The 21,476-nt window shown below is 32.9% G+C and overlaps 3 protein-coding genes across 4 annotated transcripts; 1 reads left to right on the top strand and 2 right to left on the bottom strand.

Annotated features, from left to right (window-relative positions):
- The first annotated feature begins 844 nt into the window (after positions 1 to 844).
- LOC133317433 (fatty acid hydroperoxide lyase, chloroplastic) lies at positions 845 to 4,616 on the top strand. The gene is made up of 3 exons (XM_061519295.1): positions 845 to 1,337; positions 2,980 to 3,361; positions 3,754 to 4,616. Exons 1-3 carry the CDS (start codon positions 921 to 923, stop codon positions 4,398 to 4,400), a joined length of 1,446 nt encoding a protein of 481 aa, XP_061375279.1. The 5' UTR covers positions 845 to 920; the 3' UTR covers positions 4,401 to 4,616.
- Positions 4,617 to 4,890: 274 nt separating this feature from the next.
- On the bottom strand, positions 4,891 to 7,002 carry LOC133317431 (uncharacterized). The gene is made up of 3 exons (XM_061519293.1): positions 6,802 to 7,002; positions 5,635 to 5,658; positions 4,891 to 5,257 (listed from the first exon to the last, which is right to left on the bottom strand). The coding sequence occupies exons 1-3, from the start codon at positions 6,980 to 6,982 to the stop codon at positions 4,932 to 4,934; spliced, it is 531 nt and encodes a 176-aa protein (XP_061375277.1). The 5' UTR covers positions 6,983 to 7,002; the 3' UTR covers positions 4,891 to 4,931.
- Positions 7,003 to 8,762: 1,760 nt separating this feature from the next.
- Positions 8,763 to 18,825, bottom strand: LOC133317430 (cellulose synthase-like protein B4). Of its 2 annotated transcripts, XM_061519290.1 has the most exons (9): positions 18,517 to 18,825; positions 17,742 to 18,069; positions 16,233 to 16,352; positions 13,982 to 14,098; positions 12,858 to 13,070; positions 12,538 to 12,721; positions 11,070 to 11,233; positions 10,382 to 10,732; positions 8,763 to 9,501 (listed from the first exon to the last, which is right to left on the bottom strand). In XM_061519290.1, the coding sequence occupies exons 1-9, from the start codon at positions 18,771 to 18,773 to the stop codon at positions 8,956 to 8,958; spliced, it is 2,280 nt and encodes a 759-aa protein (XP_061375274.1). In that variant the 5' UTR covers positions 18,774 to 18,825; the 3' UTR covers positions 8,763 to 8,955. The 2 variants fall into 2 exon arrangements, with proteins under 2 accessions (XP_061375274.1, XP_061375276.1); XM_061519292.1 differs by lacking the exon at positions 8,763 to 9,501 and having other exon boundaries at positions 10,518 to 10,760.
- Positions 18,826 to 21,476: the final 2,651 nt, after the last annotated feature.

The following is a 21,476-nucleotide window of genomic DNA, read 5'->3' as shown; positions in this document are numbered from 1 at the left end:
ACCTAACTGACTACAAAATTATCAATACACTCCCGCATTAATAACATCATACAAAATTTACGAAGTCACTATCACTATTTTCTAAATCACTAATTAATACACTAAACCCCAATGCATAATTAAATATTAATAATAATAACTACGTAACAAAAAAATTAATATATCATTACAACATTTATAGCTTGGCACAAAATTTCTAAGTGACTATCCTAATGTTCTAAGTCTCTAATATACGATCAATCCAAACATGTATTACGAACTAGAATTTAAACGTATACATAGCAGGTATTACGAACTTACCTAAGTTGGCAGAACTTCGCTACGAACCGTGGTTAGAGAGAGGTGAAAAAGTGAGGAGTAAAATGGTAAAATTTGGGAATTTATAGAGCACATATAAGATGCTCCTTTTGGGCGTCACATGTGACGCCCCATTGGGGCGTCTTCCCTTAGGATGAGGCGTCTCACTGAGGCGTCACAGTGTGCAATAATTTCATAATTATTTTCAAAATTATAATAAATACATAATTATTTAATTAAAATGCAATAATTAACCACTATCCCCAATTAAGATTTAAGAGTGAATTTGGCACATACATACAATCAACGAACGTATGACTTGCACTACATTGTAAAAGAGACATTGACTCTTCGATAGCAAGAATGCAAAAACCCAAAACACATGTTACATTCATGACCCCACCACATGGTCCACGAGACTTGAATTTCAATAATGCATACTGCATAGTGCATAGCATCCCCAAAAAAATTAAAATAAATAAATAAAAATAAATAATATTGGAGAAGATAACTAAGTAATATTTTATCTCTTCCGTTAATTTCTCTTCAATACAAAAAGCTAAAACCATAAAGTGTGAGTGAACTAACTCTATCCAACCCTTTCCCCATTTCCTTCGCCAGCCATGTCGTTGCCACCAGTGCCGCCACCGTCGTCGCTGGCAACTCCGTTCGCAGCGCCGCCGACGGAGCTTCCAATCCGGCAGATTCCGGGAAGTTACGGGTGGCCGATGCTGGGCCCTATGTCAGATCGGCTGGACTATTTCTGGTTCCAGAAACCAGAGAGCTTCTTCAGAAAGCGAATGGATAAGTACAAGAGCAGCGTGTTCCGTACCAATGTTCCTCCATCGTTCCCCTTCTTCATGAACGTGAACCCTAGCGTCATCGCTCTACTTGATTCCAAGTCTTTCTCGCACCTCTTCGATATGGACCTAATCGACAAGAAGGATGTTCTGATCGGAGAATATGTCCCCAGCGTCGCCTTCACCGGAAACATCAGAGTCGGCGTTTACCAGGATACTTCTGAACCTCAACATCCCAAGGTACACACACTTTCTTCTTCATCTTCTTCTTCTCATCTCAATCATTTATTTATTTTTTTAATTTTGTTTCGGAATTATCAACTTCCATAATTCAGGTTAAGAAATTGAAGTTTTGGTTTGTAGAATAACAATCTGAATTTTATTTGGAAATTTCCATTTTCATAATTGAGATTAAGAAGTAAGATATCACTTTTCGTATTATAATAATATGTACCGTATTTTTTAATTTTTTAATTTATATTTTTTTCACGTGTAGAGTAATTGGGCATTTGTACGGACACGAGTTGTAGGGACTAGAGAATTGTGAAAGTCGTTTTCAAGTTGAACTTGATAGAACAAGATGGGTGGTTTATACTTTATACATGTACTATTCACAGTTACAACATGATAATGCTGAAGGTTTAGTATGATTAATTGTCTTAAATTGGGTTAGTTTACGTAATTAATACTTTAATTTAATATTTAATTTGCATTATATAATTTTTTTTAATTTAAAATTGTCGATGCTTGCATTTGTAAGTAGCGAGACTCTTGTTTGATACGAAACTGGGTGTAATTAGGGGTGTAAATGGACTGGACTAAGCTTGGACTTAAATAGGTTAAGTCTGTGTAAAAAATATTGGGTATGACCTGACCTATTAGCCTGTGTAAGCTCTAAATTACAAGTCTACCTTGACCTATATTCAAACAATAAAAGCACTGACCTAGACTTGTTAGCCTGTTTAAGCCTATTAAACATTCAACAATTAAATGAATAACTAAAATAATATTATTTTATTATTCAAAATTATTAAATAATAATTTTATTGATTATATTTTAAATAAATAATATGATATATGCCGGCCTGTAGGCTTATAGGTCCGACATGTACAAAAGAGCCCATGACCTTTTTTTCTAAATAGGTTTTTTTCAAAACCTAGGTCCATTCTATTTTACTACTTATAATAGGCCAAGTCTGACCTAATATAGGCTAGGCCGTAAGCCCTGTAGGCCGGCCTAGCCCATTTACACGTGTAATGAATCCCTCCTATAAGATATATGGAAAATTAAATATCATTGGTAATTTTATAGTGAATAGAAAAAACAATTAACATTGATGTAGTGGCCCATGTAGACCTTCATGGCCTATTTGGAGCATCTGATAAAAAAAAAGGATAAGATAACTTATCATATCTTATTTTTATCTCTTGTTTGGTGTGTCAATATGATATGATTAGTTTATTGTCTCATTTATCCTATCCCATACATGATTTCTTATCCTATGAGAGCAGTTGGATTAAGATTCAACATGATAAGATATCAATATTTGATACCAATATATCTGCACGCTACCCAATATATTCTCACCTTACTTAATATATTTGTATTTATTGCATTATATATATTTTTTATTTTACATAATCTTATCAGCTTGTTAATCAGGTGCCGGTTAAAAGATAAGAATAAATATCTATTTGATTAAGTAAAAATACAAGTGTGACTACTAGTTTAGTCAAATAATAACAAAATATGAATAGCATGATTGAACCTTTTATTTTAAATCTATAAAAAGACACAAATAATATTTTTAATCCGCAATAGACAAACAGTGTTTAAGGGTCATCCATCAGTAATCAGCATTTACTTAAATACTACATGTAGTTGAAGAATTTCTCCATGGACATCCTGAAACGAAGCTCCGGCATATGGGTATCGGAGCTGGTATCAAACCTGGACCTGATGTGGGACAAGATCGAAGTAACACTCTCGAAATCCACATCTGCAAGCTACCTTTTCCCTCTCCAGAAATTCCTCTTCGCGTTCCTTTGCAAAGTCCTCACCGGCGCGGACCCTTCACGCGACTCCAAAATCGCCGATTCAGGGTACGCCATGCTTGACCGTTGGCTCGCCCTTCAGATCCTCCCCACCGTCAGCATCGGCATCCTCCAACCCCTCGAAGAAATCTTCCTCCATTCCTTCGCCTACCCTTCCTTCCTCGTCAGTGGAGACTACAACAACCTTTACAACTTCGTCAAACTACACGGTAATAAATACCCTTCTTCTACTTAATTATGTTACTTGCACATTCAATTTTTTTTTTTACATTCTTTTATTTTTTTATTAGGATAAACTACTAATATATTTATTTTCATGTGATTTAATTAATAATCAAGATATGATTAACCGATTAAATGACACATCTTACCTTATTTCACACTCACAAAAAGAAGTGAGACTCACATTTTTATAACTTTTTTTCTTCACTTTCTTTTCTATTATTTATTTCTCTCGCTGACACAACTTTATATCCTTCAAAATAATACACTCTTCCCTGAAAAAACGTGAAAATTTATTTTCGTATGCACCCATAGTATCATGATGCCAAAAAATGAAACTTTGGTTAATTTTATTTGACGGGCAATGAACGATTAACAGGCAAGGAAGTGATAAAGAGGGGTGAAATCGAGTTTGGGTTGAGTCAAGATGAGACAATCCACAACTTGCTTTTCATCTTGGGTTTCAACGCGTTCGGTGGGTTTTCGGTTTTCCTTCCGAGTCTGATAGACACCATAGCTAGTGACTCGACCGGGTTGCAAGAGAAGCTGAGGAAGGAAGCGAGGGAGAAGGGCGGGTCAACTCTGGGGTTTGACTCGCTGAAAGAGATGGAGCTCATTCAGTCGGTGGTTTACGAAACTCTCCGGCTGAACCCGCCGGTTCCGCTGCAGTACGGTCGAGCCAGGAAGGATTTCCGGCTCAGTTCGCATGACTCGGTGTTCGATGTGAAGAAGGGTGAGCTGCTGTGTGGGTACCAGAAGCTGGCAATGAGGGACCCAGTCGTGTTCGATGAACCGGAGAGTTTCAAACCGGACCGGTTCACGAAGGAGAAAGGGGCCCAGTTGTTGAACTACTTGTATTGGTCCAATGGGCCTCAAACCGGGTCTCCCAGCGGGTCCAATAAACAGTGTGCTGCTAAAGACATTGTTCCCTTTACTGCGGCTTTGATTGTGGCCTACTTGTTGCGCAGGTACGATTCCATTAAAGGGGATTCCAGTTCCATCACTGCCCTTCAAAAGGCCAAATGAAGGGTCACGATTGAGGATTGCTTTTTAACTGCGTATTATCAGAGACTGATAAATACGTGTTTTCTCTCTGGATGTTGTATTTAATCAAAGAGTGTTTGCTCATGTGATTACGAGTTTAATTATTATTTAATAACTACTTATAATAGAGCGTATAAATGCAAGTTTATGTAAACATCTCTATTATTTAATTATTTGATTATAACGTAGGCTGAAGAGGGAAATGTCTTAAATGAAGACCGGCTTTAAATGTTAAATAAAAAAATTATGATACCATGAATCATTAAATTGTTTTAACTCTTAGCTTAAGCAATAATCAGAACTAGCTTTCAAACCAGAACTTTCAGAAACAAGTAGTCATAAATTTTTTAATGTAATAAGTTTATCCCAATCACCCAACAATTCCCTGCTTTGAACAGTCGTCCGTGTGTAATATATACCAAAAATGGAGGTTAGAAATACAACAGTACTTGTATTGCATTTTTAGACTTATGATTTTTCATGAACACTACGGAGGCAATACCATGTCTAAGACTAAGCAGTAGTATGAGATTTGGCAACCCCTTCTTTCCATCCTTTCTGACGAGCTCTCAGTTCCCACAATGTAGTCAACTTCTTCTGAGCCACTAATACCATTTCAGCCTTTTGCCTTGCCTCCTCACATGTCTCCATCCCTGAATTACACTTATCTGCTTCCTTTTGATACTGAGAAGCAATCTTCTTAGCCTCAAGCAGAGCCATGCCAGCACGTTGTTGAATTTTCGAAGCTTCAGTTTCTCGTAGCTCTAGTTCTTCTGACAATAGCTCCACAAAGTCCTTTTCAGTGTCCCCATTCACCTCTGGGTTGTGCTTTGCACAATCTAGATCACAATTCGATTAATCAAGAAAAGAAACAGCAGTTGGTAAAATGAGTTGAATATGAAAATTGACAGACAGATATAAAAACAATATTTTTGTGACAATACAGCTGCAGGAAAAATAGAAATTATGTTCTTAAGCTTTCATGAAATCTTCAAGCAGATACTTATCCGTTAAAAGTTGACCTAATCTAAGGAGAAACAGCAAACTAGCTAACTAGTTAAAGTGAGACTAACTATGTTACTTCAGCTCCTACCATCATACAAGTGTGCTTCACATAGAGTGATAGAGAGGCTGTGATAATAAGGAAAGGGTTACTTATGTACAGTACACCAAGTGAGATATTTCATTGGAGTTCATTTAGGAAATAGAAACCAACCTCCGAATGAAGTGTTGCTAAGCCCTGCAGAAATACAAAAATAAAATAAAATGAAATAAGCACATGTTTGATTTGTTGTTGGATCAAGGAAAAGGAGCAGCAAATCAAGAATAAAAAACGGTCTCCAATTGGAGCTAGAATTGCTTTGATATTACAAAAATAAATGAAATAACTTACAAATTTATTAGTGATAAGCAAAGGCTTTAGAAGTATTTATAGGTTATTGTGCTTAGGTCAGCACTTATTTTAATAGAAAATATAAATAGGCTATGCAGGGATACTGTGGCTCATCATTTTGAAGTGAATGCGCGGATTAATATGGTTGCAACTTTTAACTGCTTTGAGTTAGATAAGCAATAGGCAATTTGCAAAAGAAAAAGGTCTTTTTCTAATATCAAATTAAAAGCTTTGGTTAAATATGTTGAAAAATTGGGGGAGGGGGGGCGCAGTAGACTGAGTTTTTTTTATAAAGGGACTCACTCACAAATCACAATTATCTCAGACTCTGACAACTCTCAGCACTTCATTAAGACTTTCCTCTTTCAGTAACACTGCTCTAAATAAATAATTTTAATGATTTTAATAGAAACGGTGGTAGCTTAATCGGCAGTAGCTAGAGAGCTCAATAAGTGGAAATAAAAGAGTTTAGATTCGAGATTTAAATATCTTCATCCCTTATTAGTTTCGCACTCTGAATTAGTCCTATTTCCGACTCAAAGAGTCGAAGCTTAGGAGCCAACTAGCTTAAAGAGGTAATTAAGGTCGAGTTAATTTAAAAAATAAAATAAAAATAGAAATTGCTTATGCCAGTGGATAAATACAATTTTCATGATTTTAAATTACTGAAGCAGCCATCCGAACATGAAGGACGAACTTGATCAAAACAATATAATAGTAACAATAATAAGTAAATACATTAAACACCGTACAACCAGATCACACAAAGTTTCTATATTTAGATCCAAAGCCCAAACACATGACTTGATCAAAACAGTAATAGGCCTTGTTATCTGCAGGAAAGAGCAAATTGATGATATCTTGAACTTAGTGATTCAGCAGGTGAGGAAGTCTCTAAATCAGCAAGTGATGGCAAAGTTGTTAACTTTGAGATGAGATGTGGATACCCAGATAGGGAAATAGAGAATGAAGGGAGAAAAAAGAAAATACCTTGGGGCATCAAAATCATGGGTTGTGAAGAACAATCACAGAGGCAAGGACCGCAACCAGAAGAAGAGTACTTCGCCGCTTCGATGAGGTGCCAATAGAGAGGGGGACCCGCTATGTAACCTGCAATGCAAAGCGCCACCACCCCCAAACCCACCCTCACTAGAACCCCACTACAACCCATATCTCTCTCTCTCTCTGAGAACCGAATGAAATTTGTAGAGAGAGAGAAAAAAGAATTGAAGTGTGAAATAAAATGAAGATTAGTTGAAGGTTACAGAAGTCGGCAATAGCAATTGCTAAGAAGCTGCTTCTTCATTGGCCACTGCTTTGCCTAACTTCTCCATTCTGTTATAATTGCAATATAGATAGATAGATATCTTGGAGTGACACGAAATTCTATGAATCCGTTTAATCTCTTTCTTTTTTATTTGATAGTGGAATCTCATAGTTGAATCCTAACTAACTGATTATATTTAGGGTTTTAATCAGTTTAAAATTCAGTCCAGTTTTTCAAATTATTTAAAAATCCATATCAAATTTAAGATCACTGCCGGATAAGGTTGGTTACTTACTTTAGTTAAGGGCTAGTTTGTTTTAGCCAAAAGCTAAATTTTTTTTAAGAAAAAAAGAGAAGAAGAAGCACTTTTATTATAAAGTTGGTTTAAATATCTCCAGTGAACACTTGACGTTGATCCGTCTCCGCCGCTCACGAACATGAATCTGATGTTCCTCCGCGTTCCTTCAGCCTCCAAGCACCCAAAAGTTGTTTTGCAATGTATAAGTTATGTATTTATGGTCCCCAATGATGTTTTAAATAGGTCAAAAGTTCGTATTGCAGTAGAAAACTTGAATGAGCCTAAGTTGGACTTGTCTGGGCGCTTAAGCTTGTGAATGGGGGCTTAAGCTCCCACTTCTAACAACTTGATAAGATCTTCAATCTTATTGTTTTCACCTTGATTCATCTTCTTTTCTGATTTGATCTCTCTTTATCTAAATCTTCATATTTGAATCATTTGTTATCAAATCCCTTTAAAAATAACAAATATATTAATTAGTTCCAACAATCAGATAATGTTCATGATTATCATTTTAAAACCCTAATTTTTGACTTGTTCAACTAGATAATTAATATTATTTTAGTCCATTAAACAAGATAAACTAAAGGTTTATCAGTAGTCAATGTAGATAAGTTATCTACATTGAGTCCAAAATGACGTCGCTTTGAGGTGAAAATTAAAGTATTTTTGTAATTATAATTTATTTCAGGGTTATAATAGTCTTTCTCATTATAATTTTTTAATTTTTCAACCAAAAGCGATGTCGTTTTGGGAGTGAATATAGATAATTTATCTGCATTCACTATAGAAATATTAAAGCCATTAATTTTACCTTCCAATTTTTTATTTAATCAGTTTTCTTTTCTTGGATTATCTATTCAAATATAGTTTGTTCAATCAACTTCAATTTGAATTTTTCTTGTTTTGGGTGGTTTAGTAAAACTTAAGCTTGATAAATCACGGATCTTTTTTTTGTATATATGGGCCAGTTTAGTAGAGAGAATAAGGTAACGATATACTAGTACGAGTCTGTTTAGATTCTCTTTTTATTAAGTCAGAAGCTACTTTTAACTTAAAACTAAAAAAAAAATTAAAAAAGAAGTGAAAAGCTGTATGGTTATTATATAAATTTTTTAGCTTAAAAACACATTTCAAGAAAACCCTATCTTTCTCTCTATTTCTTCATTTAAAAAAAAAACACAATTCAAGAAAAAATAATAAGAGCCTAAAAAAAGATTCTTGTAGGAGCTCTTGACTTTTTTCTTCCTTATAAAAAGAAGAGTTTTTCGTTATAAGAATTTTTTCTCAAAATTTGTTCGACTTAGCTTCTTCTTTTAAGGAGAAGAGAAGTTAAAAATAAAAGAATCCAAAGAGAGAGTTGGTTAAGAGTAAAAAAAAAGGGATTTTAATAAGCTTATTTGCTATGGTGTTTGAATAAGAGAATCCAAAGAGAGAGTTGGTTAAGAGTAATCAACACCCCTTGTTAGAAAAACTTGATGTCTTCCATGTTACACGAACTTTATTTGCACAATGTAAGCATAATGCAAAGAAACCGAGTAGTTGAATACATTCATGACCACCACATGAATGTATATGATCAACCCGTAATGGTACTTTTGCAAAAGTGCACAAAGAGGAAAGCCAGCAGTGATGACTTGCATATTGTGGATAAGGGAATCCCATACTTTCCTTTCCCAAACAACCCTTTCAAAAATGGCAAATAACATATAACCAAATATGCACTGCAGAAAACTTCCCCTATTCCAGATCCATGCCCATTTCTAACCGGTGGTTGCCATCCCAACCAGCTGGTAACTAATGCTGTGAGTTGAACAAGCAAAATAGTTGTGCCAGGTATAAAAATTGGAGACTCATTGAAAATGAACCTACCAGCGTTTTCGTTAGCACCCTCACCAGAAGATGGCTGGTCTTTCCTTGTTATTTCAAAGACTGTGTCAGATATCCTCAATCGTTTACTTAGTATTGCCAAAAATCCAAAAAACCAAGCATTCATGGCTGTTATTCTTGCCATCCTTTGGTTATTCCACCATGTCCTAATTGACAACCCCGTTTTCAAATACTCATATATAGTAGATATGTTGTAAATCACAAGCAAAGTAGCTGGGATCCATAGGTCGGGTTCCTGTATATATGGCCATCATTTACGCACCATTGAAGCATTCAAAATTATGCATTAAATAACTATATGTGGAATAATGTTACAAAATTTAGGTAATTTCAACTTCTATAGTTGTATATACCATAAAAAGAATTAAAAAAAAATGCACTAAGCTAGCAATCACAAGTTTACATATCTCTCTCTCTCACGCTTTATAATTGTGAAATAAAATTTTAAATGAATATATATGATCACTATCAAAGTTGTGCCAAAAACATCAATGTATATAATATATAATTTAGCATTGGAGAGAGAGATATATATTTAAAATTATATATTCACTTTATACACCACCCTAAAAGCTAGTGTGGGAGTGCCCAAAACTTTATAAACTCCACATTAGTTGCTCATACAACCAATAAACTCCACATTAGTTGCTCATACAACCAATGTGGTGAGACTATATATCTCAACACGTCCCCTCACACAAGTGCTCTATGGGCTTGAAGCGTGAATTATGCACAGGCCCAATTTTTGGTTTACCTTTTTGTGCTTTTTTGTTTTTAATTCCACTTTAAAGTGGGGGACGGTAAGACTCTGAGACCATGTAAAGAACCTTGGGATACACCACTCTAAAATCTAGCTCAAAGGGTGGGAGTGCCTAAGGCCTTATAAACTCCACATTAGTTGCACATCTAACCAATGTGGGACTATATATCTCAACACTTTCCATCTTTCTATATTCTAGTTACCCAAACAAGCATAGCATAGCCAAAAAAAGGTCTAAATGATCGAAAGTTCTATTAGGTTTGAATGTGTTTTCAATTCATAATAGGCCAGAAATTGAGTTGGTATCATGAATGTGATGTTGAAATGGTGATAGTTCTATAAGTTTTGTTGTTACCTTAGGCAAGAAAGTGGAGTTGGTAATGATGCAATAGGGAGGGAGAGCGGCATAGCATATTTCAGGGACAGATCGTAAGGCCCAAGCACAGAACCAAAGATAGCCCAAGCACATTCTGAATTGAAGCTTGCCATAAAGTGTGCCAAAAATTGGAGAGTGATTGCTAAGGAGGATATCAAGCATGCCTGAGGCCCACCTCTTCTGTTGGCCCATGTGACCTATGTTATCTTGAGGTGAGCAACCCATAAAGGCCATCAATTCTGGTGAACAAACTTCAGATCTCCAACCTTTTGTATGAATTTTCAGCCCAGTAAGTACATCCTCTGATGTTGATCCATATATCCAGCCCACCTAATGTTGTCAAATTATACACTTGGAGCTAACATTTGACAACAAAGATTAATTTACATTCAAGCTTTTGGTAAGTATTTGGATTCCAAGTTTTTAACTATATACATTATTAAATAAAATAAAGGCAATAATATATTGAAAAAAGTTTAAATTAGTTTTTAACATTTTATTTATCTGTATTTCCTTATTATTAATTAAAAACATATATGTTTTTCCATTATGATGCAATCGAATTTCTAGTTTAATATTTTAAAAAACAGAACCAATTTCATGTACTTATTCGTATCCACAGGTTTTCTATTATGATGCATTTGAATATATTGTCTTTGTTGCCCACCTGTTTACCCCAGGCAGTGCCGTATTCGTATCCACAACTAGTAATTTCGCTTGCTGCCTCAAGAGAGTTGCAAAGATTATCATTTGGAGTAAATGTCTTTCCTTTCAAAGCATAGCCAGCCGATTCGACAAACTCCTTTGAAGTTCCAAATACTCTCTCATTTTCTGCACAAATAAGTATACAGTGAGATAGTAATTTTGATAAATAATTTTTTTTTTTAATCTTAATGTAAAAATAATAATAAAAAGGCGAGACTGGTGCATTAGTGTAACTATCTTTGATAACCAGGAAGTCATAGAGGTGGCAAAACGTGCGACCCTTTCATCCCTGTTATTAACCAGTCAAAAAATGAGACAATTTGTCTCGTCCCGTTTTTTGAAAATGGGATGAAAAACTTGGCCCGCCCTGCCCCTTTTTGAAAGATATAGAGTAAAAAAGAAAAGAAAAAAGAAATAGGCGGGTTGGCGAGTTGGCGAGTTAAGCGAATTGCGGGTTCTAAAACATAATCCACCTGGTCCTGTTTGGCGGGCAGGGCTGGTCGACACACTGGGCCAAACTCGTTTTGTCGGCCCTATTACTAATGAGGTAGAATCCAATCTACCCTAATGCAAGGTATAGGTGTACATGTAATATTTTGCTCTCACCCTTACACTCTTGAATTAGGGCATCATGAGAGTGATTTTTTTAATGTAAAATGTTGGGATATTCAAATATGATGAAATTTCATATTAGTTGGTAATGTATTGAGACTAGTATTGGATCCAATGTTGTAAAAATCGGACCGGATCGGCCGGGTTGACCTGGAACTTGGTGAACCGATCATCTGACCGGTTGGGTTATCACATTGGATTGGCCAAGTACCAGACCCGATGCGACTTGACCGGTTTATTAAAAAAAACTCATAATTGACATATTTGAGTAATCAGTTGCTTATTGTCTTACATATGTTATGTACCTACAATACTAATATTATCTTAGTTATGAACTATGCAGAGAATTTTGATTTGATTTATAGTTAGAGATGTCATTTACTGAGCCTGAAACACTAGTATCACAAGCATTATATGTTTGTTTGATCTTTTATTGGACAATAATGTATAATTTATTATTTTGTTATATTAAAATATTTAGAATTTATATAATTTTTTCAGCTATTTGAGTATTTATAATTTTTTAATATAAATTATAGATTTACATATAATCAGCGGGTCATGCGGTTCAACCAGTGACCCGCTAGTTGAACCAGTGATCTAGTAATCCGATATCTTAACCGAATTAATGACTGGAACGGTTTTAATAAAATTGGTTGGATCCACTTGATATGATTGATTTGAGTTGATCCATTAATAGTGTTTCATTGCCATGGGCTTCCTTCCCTCTTGATCGCCTCCGACATAAAAATATTAAATATATAAAATATAAAATATATTTATATATTGAAAAGTAGATAGTAATATACTGAATTTACCTTCAAAAAGCTTGAAATCATGAGAATATAATGAATCTAAAGTACCATAGGTGACACCAAGATCCTTTTTCCCAATTTGAATGTCTTGATCAGGAGAAAGACCGTAAATAACTTTTCTTCTGTGGACGCAATTTGTTCCTACGTATAAAACCCCTTGAAGTCCTGCTAATCCGCCTCCCATGTACTGCATTAGACAAAACAAAAAAAAAGGAAATTTGTTTATACACGTGCTCATTATTACTTGTCATACTTTGTTCATAAAACTTTTAATTGCTAGCTTTCTCAGCATGTTTTTGTCCAATGTTTGAAACTTGACCCACCACAAATAAAGCCACGAGCTGATTTCCGAAAGGATCATCTTTTATTCCATCGTAGAATTGCTGGGGACATTGAGCAAATGCAACTTCTTTTTCACCCTTTGAATCTAACAAGATGCACATGGCGTGTTGTACAATATTTGGATTGTTAACATACATGTCACAATCTACGTTCAGGATAAACGGAGCATTTGTCATCAACCCGGAGACTCTTGTCTGTTCATGACACATGTGAAGGGAAATTTGTGATCAGAAGGACTAACATCTTTATTTGTGATCATGTGGGATTGATTTATAAGATACTGTTACTAGAGATTTTCATATATTATTAAATATGTAAATCCACCGTAATTCTTTTATTTGAATTATATTTTTAATGTTACAGTAAAAAAAAATACACATTTAACCATATAAGAATTGCCTCCAAACATATAAGGGCATGTTTGGTGCATAGTATAAGATAAAGCCTGATAGTATAAGACCTGATAGTATAAGGCTTGATTGTATGAAACCTGATTGAATTTTAATACTATCCAGTGTTTGGCACGGTATTGTATAAAATAATATATTGTATAAGATAATATCATCTAATATTTAGTAATGCACTGTATAATACTATATATGATAAAAATAAATTTTTTTAATAAAAATATCCTTTAATAAAGAATTTATATAATTCTTCAAACAATGTCTTATGATATTAAATTTTATAAAAATTTATTGATCAGTGTGTCCAAAATATAAATTAATTTTTATAAAAATAAAAATATTTAATTTTAAAAAATTAATATATTGAAAAATTAATTTTTATTTTAATAGATTAATATTAAAATAATATATTAATTTTTGAGAATTACATTGGTCAACAAAGTTAATACACCAATCTCTTATCAAGCCTTATCCATCACCCTTAGGCCGGATTAAGTTATACATCGTTTTGATGTATTAAGGGATCATGCTGTATAAACTTATACTGTACGATGGTGACATCAAACAATTGAAAATGTCATAACATATAATATAAGCTTATACTATCATGCCTTATACGTAACATCAAACAGGCCCTAAGAATATATAGAGAGAGAGACGCTAAGAAATCCAAGAATTAAGAGGAAAATAAAACTTACCAAGACATTCATAGCACCAGCTTTGTAATGATGAGGATGTTGGGGCCTCTTCTCTCTAGATATATAGATTAAGTGCGGCAACCCATCTGAAAGACCTTCCTTGTTCTCCCATAATACCTATCAATTAATCCGATGAAAAATGTTTCTGTTGATAATGGGTTTTCTTTCAAGCAAGCAGTCATATTAATAGTTTTAACAAGCTATCACGAATGTATCAGCCTTGTTGCCTGGAGGCTCTCTTAAGTGCTGCATCTTGCGTTAGTGATAAAAGTGCAGAACCTAACTCCTAGTTTTTTTTTCTCCAGATGTTTACTTTCAATAAGAAAACCAATCATGACACAAGGTTAAGCTCTTAAGTAAAGGTTTTCTAACACACTTCATGACACACTCCCTCGTACGATAATTCATTGAATTTTAAAAGCTGAATAATGTATATATTCTCCTACATATATTTAGAAATTCCACAATTTAATTATTTGTTAATTGATGATATGGATCGAACTCATGACAGGGTGACCGTAGATGTGCTTTGATATCATGGTAAACCATCAATATACCTAAAAGCTTAAGCACTTATAATTAGTGAAAACTCATCAATGATATTTATATTATTGGATTAGTGAATGTCCTTTTAAAGGATATAAATTATGTTCTTTTAGCAGTTTTAACGATGCATTCTTGGGAATGCATAGTTATAATATTAAAATTGTACTTTTTTTCTCTCTTCAGAAGCTGTTTACTGACATGAAAAATTAAAAATGTACAACTTTAATATTATAACTATGTATTCACGGGAATGTATAGTTAAAAACTGCTAAAAGAACATAAGCTTGTTCTCTTTAAAAGGACACTCCTTTTTCCCTTATATTATATGAGTTTTCTGTTTGTTATATTATATAACCTAACTTCACTTTCCCACACACACAACAAAGAGGAAAGAGAAAGTGAAATGATGAAAGGAAAAAAAAATATGGACCCACCTCTTTGATTAGTGTGTAGGAATGTGGAGTTAGATTTTTTAACATAACAAACATAAAACCCATATTATATACCTTTAACATATGTCTATAGATTTTATGTGGTCTCACAGTCAGGGGTGTAAGTGGGTCGGACCGGCCTACAGGAGCCTACGACCTAACCTATATCAGACCAGTCTCGGCCTATTACATATAGTTAAATAAAACATGCCTGAGATTTTAAAAAAGTCTATTTAGAAAGCAGTCTATAAGTTCTTTTTAACATGCTGAGCCTATAAACCTATAGAGTGACCTATATTATATTATTTTTTTAAAATTAAATTAAATAATATTCTTCATAGTAGTACCAACTCTGTTAGTTCAGTTTATGCATGTGAGCTGAGTAGGTGGTGGAAAAACCTAAGTTTGATTCCCACCAATACTATCTTTGGGAGTGTCGTAAAATATGTACCAATCTCTATAGTAACTTCAGATCAACATTTAGTGCTGGAGGAAGAGTTATTGATGCTTATCGTTCTAGCTTGGCAGAAAATACCATCCAAGCTTTAATATATGGTGGAGATTGACTACGTCATAAGTATGGCTTGAAGAAAAACATAAAAGGTATAAAAAGATTTTTTTTTTTGTATTCTTTAATCTTGTTTTTTGTTTTCTACATTTATAAATTGTTTGCCAACTTATGTAACCTTGAAGTTGTATTTGCAGGGGAGAGAAGATGATGAGAAGTTTTTGGCTATTACAAGCATTATGATGCATTTGTTGGATCTAATAAAATATATGTGATTTAGTTTGGGCATTTTGCTTTTGAAAGTGACTTAAATGCAGATTATAACAAGTTGTTGTTATGTTCATGATTTTGTTTGAACGTTGAAATTGTGATTTTTGTTTTAATAACAAATTTGAGTATTTTGTGAAGTTGATTCATATTCTGCTTAGAAGTTATAAACTAATAGGCTAACGAGACAGATTAGACCATTTGTTTTTTTATAAATGAATTAGGTCAGACTAACAGTTAGACTCATATTATACTATCGAGTCAGATCAAATTAAAATATTTTGATATAGATTTGGATTTTTCAGGATAAAATTTGAGTAAGCCCATCTCACTTTCACCCGTAGTCGTAGGCTCATAGTTATTTATTGAACTGAGGTTAGACCAGTTTTTAAATTTTTTTCCCATCTATTTATTTGTATAAATATATATTCTTGCTGCTGAAATTTCTTAACTTTTCAAAAGTATGAGTGTCTGCTACAATAATACTTGATGTACGTACCTTAATTATAGTGGGATGATTTCTAAGCTGTGTATTTGAGAAAATAGCAAACTCTCCGACAAGTGGAATCGAATTTTGGGCTGCATTTTGAATATTACGGCTAAGCTGTCCATACTTATCCTGCAAATAAAGACATAAAACCAGCAGTTTATTTAGCTTTGGAAAAGGAGAGCTGAGAATTCAGATAACGCTTTCTTTTTTCTTAGCCCCACATCCACATCAATTTTTCTAAGAGAATTTTCATAAGGCTTTCGTTTTTTCTTGGCCACATAAATTTCCTATACACTCTGGCTGAAACTTAATCTCATCTTACGTTGGCTGATAGAAATGTTGATTTGAGAGCTTGTACCAAATTAATGACTCTGTTATCATTGCATGTAAAATATATTCAGTATGGATTTTATAAGAGTTATGTTGTAGGAAAAGTGATTGTGTAATATTATAGAGATTCGTTTTGCGTGTCATAATTTTTTTTTCTTTTTTTTTTTCAAAAAGTGTAGGCCCACAAAATCTTGTGTGTATAAAAAAAATTTGTTGTGTCATATTAAATGACAAATACAAATCCCATTAAGTATTCGATACATTTTTTATTAAACATGAAATAAGGTAATGCATTTGTATTATTTGTATGTTTATAGGTATTTCTTTACTAGAAAAAACTTGTATAGTGACGAAATTGTTATAGAAATTCCGTCGCTAATTTCATCGTCACTACTACTTTCCGTCACAAATTTCCTCACAAAATTGTTTGCGAGAGAATTTGCGACGGAAAATAGTAGCGAGGATCAAATTAGCGACGAAATTTTCATAACAATTCCGTCACTATACAGGTATTTTCTTGTATTTTTTCCCTTATTTAGTAATGGATTACCTACTTATGTTATACCTAAAATGTAAGTGCTCGCTCTCACATGTATGGGATAAAAAAAAAAAGCACGGATAAGATGATGAAATTATTTTTTTATTGGGAGTGGAAGCATAAAAAAATTATGGGGGTTATATTTACAAATTTTTTGTTTACAAACTCTTACAAACTATATTATGTTCTCTCAGGAGAACACTAGGTTACACTATGTTTCCCCGAGAGTACATAATGTAGTTTGTAAACAAAATTTATAAATAGATCATTATCCAAAAAATTATATTCTGGGAGCTTCTAATTATTTTTCCGTTGCATGATATAGCACTTGTTTAGTACCTTTCATTTTGGATATATAAAATGACAAATAAATGAATAATACTTCTTCTATTTCAGATTTTGTATCAACATCAACATCAATATTATCAATAACACCTTAATTGGATTGGGGGCATTGGGTCAGAGGCAGATAAATCCAAATAAAAACTACGGAAATTTGTATAAAATTTAAGAAATTTGTTAAGTAATTTTTAAATTTTTCAAAATATAATTAAATATAATTAAATCATTTTTTCACTCTATTCAATCTTTTTAGGAAGATAAATAATTTAAAACAAACTTAAAAAGTGAATTAGTTGGTATAAAATTACCTTCATTATTAACCATTCTTGTTTAAATTCTGGTAGGTCTTCATTGTTGTTGGCCTTGGTCTCATCAGAGAAATATCTAAAGGGCGCTCTAACCTGTATGTTATGCTTCTTACAAAAAGGTACCCAAAGTTTTGCAAATTCAGAGGCTTCCAGAAGAGCATAGAAGATAAGAGGAGAGCAACTATCATCAGAAACATAGCAAGCTAGCTTATTAGCTGGATAATCAAGCGCCAACAGAGAAAGCACAGTGTTCACTGTGATGATTGGTGATTCAAGCACTGGATCTGCTGTTGTCACAAACAGGTCCACTGGTGGAAGCTCATGTACCCTGTTGAAATAAATATTTGCATAAACCCACACTAATTAGCAAAAGCAAGCATTTAATACATATATATTAATATACGAGATAGGATATTGTGTTTATCTATTTTCATATTTACTTTACACACTTTTCTCTAATAATATCATTATAGGATAGTTATTCTACCTATCATCTTTTTTTACTTACCTTTATCTACCATCTTAGATCAGAATCTCAAGAAGGGAGAGAAAGATAAATGTTAGTTAAGATTCTGATCCGACGATGTTGGAAGGTGATAGACAAAAGTAGTAAAAAAAAATGATAAATAAAATAACATATTCTTATCATTATATTAGAATCTCGTAAAAAGAAAAAAAAATTAATTAAATTCTAATCTAACGGTATTAAAAAAGAATAAATAAAATAAGCATTCACAAAACTAGGTATAACATTAAGGCATCGTAAGATATATACCGAAGCAAAAGACGGTCTAAGTAGGTTTTGGTGTGTGCAGGAGTCCATTTGGTGCTAATAGTGAGAACCCAAGTGAAGGTGAACCATGACTCGCATAGGAAAGCAACGAACCAAGGGAAGGTGGTGTTGTTATAGGAGAAAACACGGTAACCAAGAAGTAAGAGAAGGAAGAGCAAAGTCAAAGAATCCATCACTCTTGAAAATGTGTGCTTAAGCCAAATTTTATCATAGAGAGGGAGAGTGTTTTCGTTGGCCATGTTGATAAAAATAAATAAATGAGAAACTCTAACTACAAAATATTGGTGAATATGTCCTTGTAACTAATTTGCTTCACGCTTCGTGGAGATGATCCTTTTAAAGGCAAACATTCACATGGGTCTCGGCCCCTCCTTGAAGTTTGAAACAAAAAAGGAAAAAAGCTTTATCCTTAATTTTTTTTTTATAGATTCCAATGTAATTTATTTATCAGATATTGACATTTAAATTTCGTTATATTTTTTTATATATAATATGAGTTCACCTTGAAGAGATAGAAACGAAACAAGATTTTTTTTAAGGGTTCGGTGTTTGTCATTTTAAATGACATAAGTTATGTCATTTTAAGAGAGAGATAGACACAAGGAATGGAAATCATGGGAGAGAAAGTGGGTGATTTTTTTATTTATTTAAATCTTAAATAAAAAAATATTTTCTTGTGTCTATCTCTCTTTTAAAATGACATAACTTTATGTCATTTAAAATGACAAACACTTTTTCCTTTTTTTAATATGCTGATTAATGCGTATATTCAGGGTTAAAATCTAAGGGTGCATCATTTACACACAACCTAAAATTATAATTTTATAGTCCTTCTATTTTTAAAATTTACAAGAACTTAAAAATTAAAACTGTCAAAATAGGTCATTCTCACTCACCCAATTATGCTAGAGCTATAGCCCAAAATCTAACCGTATAAAAATTTATATTAAATTAACATGTAAATCCTTTTGATTTTGCGAGCTTTTATATAAGTTCTTGTATATTTTAAAATTTATAAATAAATTTCTATAGTTTAAAATATTTTTTGATGGAGTCCCTGAATCTTTTTTTTTTTTTTTTTTGCTTGTTAAGTTCTTACAAAGACCTAATTTAAACTTTGAGTAAACACCATTTTTGGTCCCTGACAATATCTACGAAATTCTTTTTAGTCCCTGACAATAAAAAAGGATCAAATTGGTCCCTAAAATTATGAAAAAAGAGTCACGTTAGTCCTTATGTCAACTCCTCCGTCACTAACGTGGCCATTTTTACATACTGTTAGGGACCAATTTGGTCCTTTTTTATTGCCAGGGACTAAAAAGAATTTCGTAGGTATTGTAAGGGACCAAAAATGATATTTACTCTTAAAATTTTTTAAAATTATAAGGATTTGTTTACACTTCTTTACCTACAGAAATCATTCAATTATTTTAAAAAAATAAAAGACTTACACATTAATTAACCAAAAATATAAATGCTTTTGAATACAATTAGATATATTCAAACATTTTTCTATGAAGTAAAAAACAAACTACATAAAATGACAAATTAATAGAGTCGTGTTTAATGTAATTTTGACTGTCAGAATGGAATGGTCTTGAAAATTTTTTAGCGAATTAATCTAGAATGTTTAAACTATATATCCATCTGCTTACCATTATATCTTTCTTTTTCTCTCACAGATTTGTGGTTATTAGAATATTATTTTCTGTATCAAATTTGTTCAGAACAGGTTCGATTCTTATTTTTTGTGAGGGGAGAATGAGGTTGGGAGATGAGGAAATGAATATTCTGTTTTGTTAGAAATTAAACTTCTCTCCTTCTTTTTTGAAATAATGCGTTATAAGTAGCAACTTGCAAGGGTTGGACAAAGAGGAGAAAGGTCATCACAGAATATTTGTCGGCATTCGAGCAGATTCACGTGTTGTGTCTCACTCAAAATTATAGGATATGATATTATTGGATATGAACAAATACTTAATTCAATTTATTATTCGTATATTCAAAATTTGTAATTAACTCATACTTACGTAAAATTACTTGATTTATATATATATATATATATATATATATATATATTTAAAAAAATTACGTGACTTCAAATATATTACATTAAAAAAAAATGAAGAGGAAGCTACAAAATTTGGTAAGAAAAGCAAAATTCAAGGCTTAACAATATGATTGTGAATTCATATATAATCAGATTTGAAGATCTTTATGATGAAGAGGAGAAACTTATATATATATATATATATATATATATATATATATATATATATATGAGCTTATCATTTCTCAAGTTGTTTGAGACAATGTTATCTCCGGCTACTAGATCATAACCGTACAAAGATGGATCAATAGTGATAAAGGAAGAGAGAGAAAAAAAAAGAATCATAATCATTCAAAGGTAAATAAATTAATATAAAGAAATAAATAAACAAAACGACGTAGTTTTGGATGGCCAGAATAATATTGTCTCAAGCAACTTGAGAAATATTTTTTCATATATATATATATATATATTTGAGGGGGGATATTTTGACTACCAAAAGTGTCCACTACCACCTTACTACCTATCTAATCACCATTGGATTAACATTTTCTCTCTCTTCAAAAACTTTTTAACAATCTCTCTCTTTGATCCAATGGTGATTTGATAGCTAGTAAGGTGGTAGTGGACACTTTTGGTAGTCAAAATATCCCCCCTCTATATATATTTAATCTAAATATAATTTAAGATATAAATTTAATGAACATGAGAGGCGATATGCTCCTCCACCACTGCTAATATTCCATTATAATATCTTTCATAGGTTAGTTTTCGGTTCTTCGCACTAAGTAATTTGTTACCTCACCCAATAGGGGTTCATGGGCATATTCCCTTCAAAGATTCTTTATTGGATGAGTAATGTACGGTATTAGCGTATTGGAGGGGATAGAAG

Source organism: Gastrolobium bilobum, unplaced genomic scaffold, assembly GCF_033153095.1.
Source record: "Gastrolobium bilobum isolate Gb01-03AN ecotype WA unplaced genomic scaffold, APGP_CSIRO_Gbil_v1 utg50158, whole genome shotgun sequence".
NCBI classification, from domain to species: domain Eukaryota; kingdom Viridiplantae; phylum Streptophyta; class Magnoliopsida; order Fabales; family Fabaceae; genus Gastrolobium; species Gastrolobium bilobum.
The sequence above is the reverse complement of the archived record's forward strand: the minus strand, read 5'-3'. Positions and strand labels throughout refer to the sequence as shown.